Source organism: Equus quagga, chromosome 16 (genome assembly GCF_021613505.1).
Source record: "Equus quagga isolate Etosha38 chromosome 16, UCLA_HA_Equagga_1.0, whole genome shotgun sequence".
NCBI lineage: Eukaryota > Metazoa > Chordata > Mammalia > Perissodactyla > Equidae > Equus > Equus quagga.
Genome location: NC_060282.1, coordinates 34,890,217 through 34,901,536, shown reverse-complemented (window position 1 = coordinate 34,901,536; position 11,320 = coordinate 34,890,217). Strand labels below are relative to the sequence as shown.

Genomic DNA, 11,320 nt, shown 5'->3' with positions numbered 1-11,320 from the left:
GCGGCGCGTGAGGAGGAACGACCTGCGCCCGACCCTGCTACGCGTCGGAGCTCGCTCGGACCAGGGCGTTGGCAGCCGAGGGGCCCTGGCCCCGGCACTCTCCGCCGCTGGCCCTTGTCATCCCTTCTCCGCTTTCGCTTCTCCTCTCTAGCTCCGAGGGGTCTCCGGCGGCCGGCCTGGGCCCCGCGGCCCTCTCCACTCCCTTTCTGGAGGGGTCCCCTCCCGGCGCCGGGGAGCCCTGTGACGCGTCAGCCGGCCGGCCGGCTGAGCCGCTTCTCCGGGAAATTAGCCCCTGCTGCCTCCCTACCCTACCCTCTCGGCTCCCGCCTCGGCGCCCCTCCGGCTCGCGGGACGCTTCGAGCGAGTTCCCGGGACTCGTGCCGGGGGCCGGTTCGCAGCTACCCCTCTCCCCGTTCGGGCGGCGCGCGGGCCCCCGCCCCCGCCCCCGCCGCGGCCGGACACCCTCGCGCCCCAGCCCGCGCCGCCTCCCGCCTGCTCCCTCCAGTCACCCCACCCTGAGCGGTCCGCGCCACCTTACTCCACCAGCCTCCCCGGGCGCTCCGCGCGCTCCGCGGCCAGGCCCGGCCTCCCGCTCCTCTCCCCACGAAACTGCTCACTTGCCAGCCCTTCGCCCCCGGGAAGAAGAAACATTTCCCGGAGCGCTCTCCTCACCCTCCCTCCCCCCGCACTCGCCCTGCCCTCCCCCCGCTCTTTCTGTCTTGGGGGAGGGGGGCTGTCGCCTCGGATTGAAGGCCATTGATTTGTATGTATTTGTCCCAGCGCCGGAGGCTGCCCCAGCCGCCCGCGCGGGTGCCGCCGCCGCCGCCGCCGCCCGTGGAGTTGCCTCCCCGCTTCCCTAGGGTGGTTAGGCTCCACCAAAGATGTCGGCTCCTGTCGGGCCGCGGGGCCGCCCGGCTCCCACCCCGGTGGCCTCTCAGCGGCCTCTGCAGCCCGAGATGCCCGACCTCAGCCACCTCACGGAGGAGGAGAGGAAAATCATCCTGGCCGTCATGGATCGGCAGAAGAAAGAAGAGGAGAAGGAGCAGTCGGTGCTCAAGTAAGGACCCGGCTCCATCTTCCCGCCTCCCTCCCTGCCCTCCGCCCCCTCGGCCGCTGCCCTGCGGCCGCCTGCGCGCCCCGGATCGTCGCTCTCCCTCCCGCCGGCGGCGCCTGGGCCACGAGGGCTGCGGCCGGCGTCGGCCGCCGGGGCTGCTTTCTGGGTGTTAGTGCGCGGGGGTGTGTGTCTGGGAGGGAGGGCGCCGAGGCCAGCTGAGGTGAGGGTGGAGAGCCTTTGGGCGGTGTAATTTTCCCGGGCGTCCTTCCGGCTTTCCCGGCGGGCCAGTTCGGCTCCGGGGCCCGGGTGGGGCTGGGGCTGAACCCCGGCTCCGCGCGTCCCTTCTTTCCCGCCGCCCCCGTGCGGAGGCAGTGACTGGGGCAATGGATCCAATATGGCCGTGCACAGGTGCTCCCGGCCGGGACCCGGGCGAAGGCGCGCCGGCCGGGGATGCGGGTGCCGCCGGGGACCCCCTCGTCCCGCGCCTCCGCAGGGCGACTCTGACCCCAACGCGGAGAGAAGCAGCGCTGCCCACGGTCGCCGCGGGCAGGAGGGCGGCTGTGCGGGCGAGGGGCCTAAGCTCTGTCGCGTCTCGGGTGGGTGTGCGGCCGCCGCCATCTTCCAGCCCCTCCCCTTCGGCGGGTTCCAACACCCTGCGCTCTGCTGCTCTTCCTGTCTGCAACTAGTAAATCTGTTTAATCCTGAGGAGACTGTGAAGAGACTCCAGTTCCTCCGATTACTGCAGTTTGGGTTGCTTCCTACCCTGTGAAGTTCTATTATTCGTGCTTATAGTCTGGGCAGCTAGGATTTTGCCGAGGGTGGGAGAGGGAAAGCAGCGCCCAGGCAGCAGTTTAGCGGCTGTGTAACTTCAGCACCAGGGAACTGTCCAGACAGAGAGAGCTGTCGCTCTGAGACTCCTCTTCTTGTCAGTTTAGTAGAGATTTGTTTCTACAGGTTTGCTTTTAAATGTTTTATGGTTATTTGATTTCTCAGTTACTATGTGAGATTGTGTAGAAGATATGTAACCTTTTTATATTTTTCCAACTCAACTGTTTTTTTACTTGAAATGAATTAGTCACTAGGAGATTACCTCGCACAGTTTATGTGCCAAAGATGGGACCGTTCTTTTGCCTGTTATCAAGTATGCTTTTCCCGTATTCTCCACAGAAACACACAATTGAAAGTGTAGAGTTCCTCTCTGAAGGAACTAACACACTGACCTCGCATGATGTAAATTTTAAAAACAGGTTGTTGAATTCAGTATTCTTTAATGTACTTATAAAGAAACAATTCTCTATTTTCACATTTTAATGAAAAATACAACTTTAAATAATTTATGGTAACAAATGTATCAAATATCTGTACATATTCGAGAAAAGTACTACTTCTCAAAAATTACTGAGGGAGTAGGAGAACAAATGTATTTCTGACGTATTAACTGAAATAAAGAAGAATTGCTTCTTCAAAGCTAATTTCTGGGTTTGAGTACTTGTTTGGGAATGTGATTTATTGGTAGGCTTTGGAAATGAAAAAAGGTTAAGAGATTTAAATAGCTTATTTCAACTAATGGGAGAATAAACTATTATTTTTAAAAGCTTTTTGAGCATACTCCTAGCTTTGCTTAACTTTACTATATATGCTGATAATGCCAAGCTTTTGGTGACTTAGAGTTTGATATTTAGATATATGAATCCATTTTTTACTGTGATTGCTTTAAAATTAGTGTTGCCAAAATGATGCTCAAATAAAATGTAGTTTTATTTCTTTGACCCCCATATGTATTTAAATATACCATGTGTTTTTCTTTACAGTATGCTAAATCATAGTATTTATTGGATAGTTCACTATAGTTCTAAATCTATTTATTGTTCTAATATATAGAAATTTAAATTAACTTTAAGCTGTGAATTGAGAATTACTCATAATGAACTGTATATTAGGAAAATGTTGTGAAAGGGTTTTTTAGGTACCTATGTGTGCCTATATTACATTTCTATGTAAACCTGCATACTATGCAAATACATATAATGTTTGTGCATTCACATTTGCACAGTTTACGTAGAAACAAACATTCTCTACACATATATTCACACAGTCTATGAAATTACATTGATGAAAAATCTATTCATATTCATTTAAAATATCTATCTGCATTTCTACCTAACTTAGTCTTGGAAGGGTTTATACCTCAAAATAGCCTATATAGGTTCACAATTATTTTTGTATTCATTTTGACAAGAAGTTCTTTGGAGGTTAAAGCATAATATATTTGAAAATTTAATTTTGAACATTCTTTAAAAATGCTTTTGGCTTTTGTAATAAAATAAGATTAGGCAAGGAAAATGAGCGAAAGAGTATACTTTATAACAGAGTTGTGATAGAGATAAAACCTTTTGAAGAATTTGACAATTTATTAAGCAGTATATTATCAATATTGGATATTAAGTTACAAATACTATATCTAGGAAAAAATAATACTAATTTTCTTCAATGATTATTATTTCCCATTAAGTTTTAGGGGCCATTTATCTGGTCATGACCACATTATCTTTTGTTTCCTTTTAGTGATGTCCATTTAATTGCATGTTAACATCTATTCTGAGAGGTCATAGGCAGAGAGAAATAAACTGAATTCAAATTCATGTCTGTAGCCCTTTAACAACTAAGTTAAAAAATAAGTTTGATGTGCGAAAAATGGAAACTATTGGATGAAAATATTTTTGCATGATCTGTGAGTTTCACTATTCATATTAAATATTCATACAAAGTGGGGAGTGCATGCCCAAGGGCATCAAAGATGATATATTGGAGTACAGGAAGAAAGTATTAAAACTTTTATTTACATTTCTATTTTTATTTGAAAAAATAAATTAAGCTTTACTGATACTTAATATATACACTCACAATATTCAGATGCATTTAATTTATAAATAAATATGCATGTATTGAGAGGTTCCTGCCTGAGATATTTTTAATGAGAGAGGTGAGCGATCAAAACAGATTGAGACCACTAATCTGTCTCTTTTAGGATCCTGAATAATTAAAAACTACTTGTATTTAATTATCAGCAATTTCTTCAAAGCCTAGCTGAACATCTACATACTCAGGAAATCTTCTATCACCATCAAATAATACCATTTTATATATGAGTGAGACACTAAAATTTTGGAAGCATTTCTATATCTCAGTAGATCCTTCAATAGATCAGTAGGTACTTTCTTTATCCTTACATAAATTCCTTTAACAGTTTTGGTTTGGATAACTCAATCCATCAGTAAAATCTATAATATCCTCTTACTGATTAATGTTTTTAAGCCTTGTCTTTCAAGACTGTAAACTTCTTGAGGGCAAGAATAAACATATACTCTTCTTTGGTGTTTGTGTTTTGTGCATCCTTAACACCTGCACATAGTAGGTACCTAATAAATAATGTTGGTTTGTCTTCTGGTAATGTTAATAAGGTAGTAATCAATTTTGTTGGGAAAATGAAGAATAATTTTTTTTGAAAGAAAAGCATAATTTTTAAAAAGTTTATATTTTCCAGTGAGGGTTTTTTTTTTTGGTGTGGTATTGTGAAAAAAAATGTTTAAGGAAACCAAACCCACTGAAATCAATAGAAAAGTATGTATTTATTGAATTTCTACTGTGTGCATATCAGTCTTTTAGATGAGGTGTTTTTGTAACAAATTAGAAATTATGTGTTTCTTGACATGTAAATTATCTTTTCATTCTCAGTTCAGATTTTCTGTAAATGTCAAAGGGACAATTTGCTCCCCAAATAAAGGAAGACAGTAAGTAAAAATTTCTATGATAGATCAAGGTAATAATTTAGCTTATATTTAAATCATAGGTGAGCAGTTCTAAATTTTTTTTAATAATTAAATTTTAAAAGTACTTTCCAAAGTCAACTTATAAACGTCTTTATTTAGTAGGTAATATATACATATGGGCACGAAATTTCTTAGTTACCTATTTCCACTAGCTAGGGACAACTACTGTTGCCATTTTATTGTGTACTCTTCCAGAAATATTCTATGTATAAGAGTAAATATGTGCATATACCAAATATTGTGTGTCTGTATGTGTGTGTACATGTGTGGATGTATATGGGTAAAGATGAAAAACAGAGATGTGTCTTGCTGTTTACTTTTTAGGAGGTCAATTCCACACTCATTAGTATACAGCTGCCTTGTGCATTTTAATGGCTGCATGATATCCCATTTTATGACTGTTTTATAATTTCTTTAACTAGTACCATATTTTTGAGTATTTAAGTTGACTCTAATTATTTTGCCATTAGAAACAATACTGTTATAAATATCTTTGTACCTAAATTATTTCCCACAAGTGTGAATATATCCCTGGGATAAATTCCTAGAAATAGAATTGTTTGATCAAAAGGTCAGTATATTTTAAATTTTAATAAATATTGCCAAATTTACTTTCATAGAGGAAGTATGCATAAGTGACATATACTAGGGAGACTTTGTCACATCTTTGGCAACTCATTGTGTGATAATCCTTTCCAGTCTATTGGTGAAAAATATGCCATTGTAGATTTAATTGCAATTTTCTTATTATCCGTGAGGTTGAGAGCTTTTTACATTTGTTTTGAGCCTTTTGTATTTCTTTTTTTGTTGGTCATTTTTATTGATTTGTAGAGGCTCTTTATATATCATTGGTTTTATGACCTTGTTTATACCTTTTTTTACTGGTCAAGATTTTTTAAAAATGTATTTGAATTTATATTTGTTTTATGGCTGATGGGTTTGTGATATACTTAGAGTGATCCTCCTCATTCTAATACTTAAAAAATGACTATTTTCTTCTCATAGCTAAATGAAATTTTAAGAATGTGGTATGTCAGATAAATGATGCAATTTAATCATGAAAACTTTTAAACAAAAATCATTATTGCGCATGTAAATTACCATGGCCATTGCCAAAAATTGAGAACTTGTAGTGTTTAGCGACTCAAAATGCATTCTAAAAAGTTGGTTGGCATTTTATGAGAAGGTACCTAATAAATTCTTTAAATATATATTTTATTCTAAAGTAACTAGAAGAATTAAATAATATCTTCCTATTGAAGATATATATTGATAGGGGCTGGCCCAGTGGTGGAGTGGTTGAGTTTGCCCACTCAGCTTTGGGGGCCCAGGGTTTCCCGGTTTGGATCCTGGGCGTGGCCTAGCACCTCTCATCAAGCCATGCTGAGGCAGTGTCCCATGTGGTAGAACTAGAAGATCCTACAACTAGAATATACAACTATGTTCTGGGGGGCTTTGGGAAGAAGAAGAAGAAGAAGAAGAAGAAGAAGAAGAAGAAGAAAAGATCAGCAACAGATGTTAGCTCAGGGCCAGTTTTTAAAAATAAAAGTACATATATATATAGATAGATACATAAAGAACTGACTATACCGTGTGATGAAGAGGGAGGTAGTGGAGGTAGGTGTGGCCCGTGTTTCCTCATCTATATTATCTGAGTAATAACACCTACTTTGAAGGATTATTTTGATCAGTATAGATTATTTAAATGTCCTGGCACAAGTGGGTGTGCAATAAATAGTTGTTAACTGATTATAGACAGCAGTCTCTTAACCTTAGTATTATCATAGCATTCCTGGGTGAAATCTTCCTTTTTTTTTTTTTTAAAGATTGGCACCTGAGCTAACATCTGTTGCCAGTCTTTTTTTTTCCTTTCGTCTTCTTCTCCCCAAAGCCCTCCAGTACATAGTTGCATATTCTAGTTGTAGATCCTTCTGGTTGTGCCATGTGGGATGCTGCCTCAGCATGGCTTAAGGAGCGGTGCCCTGTCCTCGCCCAGGATCCGAACCGGGGAAGCCACGGGGCTGGCTCCCCCAACCCCCCCCCTTTTTTTTTTTTTTTATTAAGTTGAGAGATTCTTTTCCTGTCTACTGGGAAGTCAAAATATGCCTGGAGGACTTTTCAGTGACTTCATTTTTTGTCTAGAAGACCAGGGATGGGAAGAGGGAATGTGTCAAATTGGAAGCAGTTTCCTCAAGAAAAACCATTAGGGAATCTGATAACTAAGGTGTAGCAGTGAAAATAATACTGACACCAAGTTGTTGGTTATTGGCAAGCTACTGATTGTTGTGGGTGAATGTGAGGGAACTAATTTGTAAAAATTATTCTGTGATTGTCCTTAGATTTGGCAAAGATCAATTTTTTTTTACTCTATTAATAAATCAAAATATGTATTTACTTATTTGTCATATTCATATTGTATCTGAGAAGTCAGAGAATTTTATTAGGTTAATCTAATTCTGAAGCATGATTATTAGAGCTTAGAATGCTCATCACCTTTCCATTGCCCCTAAAATACACACAATCTTTGTATGACTGCCTCTTTCTTATCCTTCTGGCCTTAGCTTCAAATTTGCCTCCTTAGAGAGGTCTTTCCTGATCACTCTTAAGTAGGTTTTCTCCTTTATTATCTATCACAACATCTTTAATAGTTCCCCAGTTATACTTATCAAAATTTGCAGTGATTTCTTTACTTGTTTGTGGGCTGTCTCCCCTGCTGGATTATAAACTCCCAGAGAGCAGACACCATGTTTGTCGTGTACACTATTTCAGCCTCACCTTCTCATCTAACGCACTACCTTACACATAGTAGTACTTAAAAATATTAGTTAGGGGGCCAGCCCTGTGGCCCAGTGGTTAAGTTCCCGTGCTCCGCTTTGGCGGCCCAGGGTTTCTCCAGTTCAAATCCTGGGCACCGACATGGCACTGCTCATCAGGCTACGCTGAGGTGGCGTCCCACATGCCACAACTAGAAGGACTCACAACTAAAAATGCACAACTTTGTACCAGGGGGCTTTGGGGAGAAAAAGGAAAAATAAAATCTTTAAAAAAAAAATTAGGTGAATGAATGAAACATTGGGAATGAAAGACTATGTTCATTTAGATAGTGCTTGCTTTCAAGATGAAATTCAGTACCCTAAAAGAAAAAGGTTTGCTTAGGTAATACTGTCCTTATTTTTGAATTCAAATGTAGTTTTTAAACATATGTCCAATTTTGTTTATTTTTCTGGAAGCAAACTTATAGTATTTGTGTGTGATTGCAACTCATCTTTCTTTTGAACTAAGAGCATATTTGTTTTGACTAAGAAACCAGAAGAATATTGTGATATATAATTTTTAAATTTAAAGAATATTACAAATTAAGGAATATTTTGCTTTAAAAAATATTATTTTACTTTCAAAGCATTTGCAAATTTCCAGTGTGTTTAACCGAGCTGAATGGTAAGGAATGTATAGAATGTTTGGATAGAAATAATTCATTTCCTCCAGGGACAGACAATCTAAGGCCAACCATAATCATATGAACACATAAAAATGGAAAGTGTCATGAAAAACACTGTAAAGGTGTTCTTAGTACATTATAACCATAGTAAAAAATGTCAGACTAATCTAGTGAGCACTTGTCTCTTTGACATTGTTTGAGGGTGTCAGACAGTTTATCCTTTTAAAATGTCTAGAAATTTTAGTCCTAGATATTAAAGATACTAGAGACTAGAGATACTTGTATATTCTCTAGTCACCTAATGAAATACAGATATCTCTGGGTGTTAAAACAGTTTTAACCATTATCTGGTGACCCTTAAGGAAATCACTATAACAAACATGATAAATCATAATTAAAATATTGCACAATAAGTGCTAGGAGACCACTGTGCACAGTTTATCATAGATATATTCATACAAGAGGAGCATCTGGTCCAGTCTTGGGGAGATGACATCTAGGCTGAGTCTCAAAGGATGAGTAGATGTTACCTGGGCAGAGGAACATATTCCAAGCAGAAATGCTAAAACTCTCAAGTCTCCCTCTCCTCAAACACCTCTCATATGTGAAAGAGAGGCCAAGCATGGTCAAGAAACTCACTTGTAGTGGTTCAGAAGGTCTGGAGTATAGGATTTAAACAGAGGTGAGTCAGTAGAGGAGACTGAAGAGATGGCAAGGGTCAGAACTTAAAAGATCTTATATGCTATTCTTTTGATTTAGATTTAATCCCGAAGGCAGTAGGGAGTCATGGAGGGATTTTCAACAGTGGCTCAATATAATCGAACTTTTGTTGAAAAAAACTTCCCCACTCTTACAGTATAATGGATTGATGAGAATATGTAATACTAGAGACAAGGGCAATAGTTAGAAGACTCTTATAGTAATCCAGGTGATAGATGGGGAAGATATGAAATAAGGCAGTCATGGTGGAGGTGGAGAGGCAGGACAGATTTTGAAGTTTAGAAGCCAGATTGTCAGGATTTTTTTTTTTTTTTGAGGAAGATTAGCCCTGAGCTAACATTTGCTGCCAATCCTCCTCTTTTTTGCTGAGGAAGACTGGACCTGAGCTAACATCCATGCCCATCTTCCTCTGCTTTGTATGTGGGATGCTTGCCACAGCATGGCTTGCCAAGCAGTGCATAGGTCTGCACCCCGGATCCGAACTGGTGAACCCCGGGCCACCAAAGAGGAATGAGTGAACTTAACCGCTGCGCCGCCTGGCTGGCCCCAGATTACCAGGATTTGACAACTATGTGTAAAGAGTGAAGTAAATTCTTATGATGCCTGACTTGCTCAACTGACTGCTATGCATAATATATACCTGTCTTTGCCTGCTCATCTCACTGATGGTCAGCTCTCTGAACTCATTTAGTCTCAGGACCAGTGTTCTCTTGAGAGAGCAGCTGGGAAGTGGCTTCTTTTATTGTTTTAGTAATTCTAAAGAGTTATAACATGAATGTGTACTAGAAGTGACTACAACTTGGGATATAGTGGCGGTAGGATGAGAAATAATGGAGCAGTAGTAAAAAGGGCAAAAAGAGAAGAAGGAAGGCAAAGAAAAAGTGGGGAATGAAAAAATCAGTACTACTTGAATCTATTCATAATTCAAAGGAACCCTACTTAATATCTTAGCTTATAAAACTTTTTACTACTGGATATGTTAACACTGTAATCTTTTCAAAACTCCAGGTCTATCTTCCTTTTATTGAACATTGCTTGCTCCCATTGACAACTTAGTCTCAGTGAATTTTTTATCATCTGATTTTGTTTCATTCTTTAGGTGTTTTTCACTATTACACAATCTTTGTTTTATATGTTGAATTTAACTAGGACAAATTTCCTCTTTTTTAATGTATTCCTACATCATCTCTATAGGAATTTTGGAAATGTGAGTTTATTTTAGGAAAGTATAGAGGAGATTAGCCTTGGAAATGACATGTAGCAGTTGGTGAAGATTCTGTTTCTCTTTGTAGTAGCTTATTGTATTATTGCAGTATTTCAGAAAGTGTTTGTATTGTGAAAGAGATAAATTTTGTTGCATTTGTGATGGGAGTTCTAGAAATAAGGTTGGAAGTAGGGTTATGGAAAGGGAAAAGTTAAGAACAGTTTTAGACTCAGGAGTAGTATAATATTATTTCACTACTTTCTCTCTAGGACTGTTACCAAAAAAATTTGTAGGTAGCTAGATAGTATAAATTAGGCTAAGAATGAATAGCTTTTATACAGTTTATATATTATGAACATGTATCATATCTACTATATAGATGTCAAAAAACTCTAATTTGTATTTTCCATACAACATAGTGCTAGCTAAATGTTATTTTAAGGGATTTAGAATTAAAAACTTTTATACAGGGGGCCGGCCCGTGGCCCAGTGGTTAAGTTCGTGCACTCCGCTTGAGCAGCACATGGTTTTGCCGGTTCAGATCCTGGGTGCGGTTGTGGCACTGTTCATCAGGCCATGCTGGGGTGGCATCCCACATGCCACAACTGGAAGGACCCACAACTAAAAATACACAACTATGTACCGAGGGCCTTTGGGGAGAAAAAGGAAAAATAAAATCTTTAAAAAAAACACTTTTACACAGTTTATGCATTATAAGTATTTAATATTTTTATGTGACACATATAATTTGGTAGGTTCTAGTAAACAGAGGTGCTTGATAAATGCTCCTTTAGGCACAGGAGGAAGATGGGATTCTCTTTGCCCTTTAGCATTTTTTCTTCCAACCAAGATTATGTTCAGCTGGAAGGAAAAAATAACTTAGTAGTTTCATGCATCTGCAATTAGGCTTCTGGAATGCTACACTGGGAAAAAAGAATACACTAAACCATATAGCTAGATAGCAGAATAACCACAATGGTGTTTATTGGTATTTGGTTCTTTGGTATTGTTCACTTGACAGATGGAGATTATGCTCACATCCCTCTTGTTTTGTTGGCACATGAATTTTTTTT

The 11,320-nt window shown here is 40.2% G+C and overlaps 1 protein-coding gene across 1 annotated transcript in view; it reads left to right on the top strand.

Moving 5' to 3' along the window:
* Positions 1-881: 881 nt before the first annotated feature.
* RIMS2 (regulating synaptic membrane exocytosis 2) overlaps positions 882-11,320 on the top strand; it is a 572,812-nt gene continuing 562,373 nt past the window's right edge. Inside the window, exon 1 of the mRNA XM_046642144.1 lies at positions 882-1,057. Coding sequence (XP_046498100.1) covers positions 882-1,057 — 176 coding nt within the window. The remainder of the gene's footprint in view (positions 1,058-11,320) is intronic.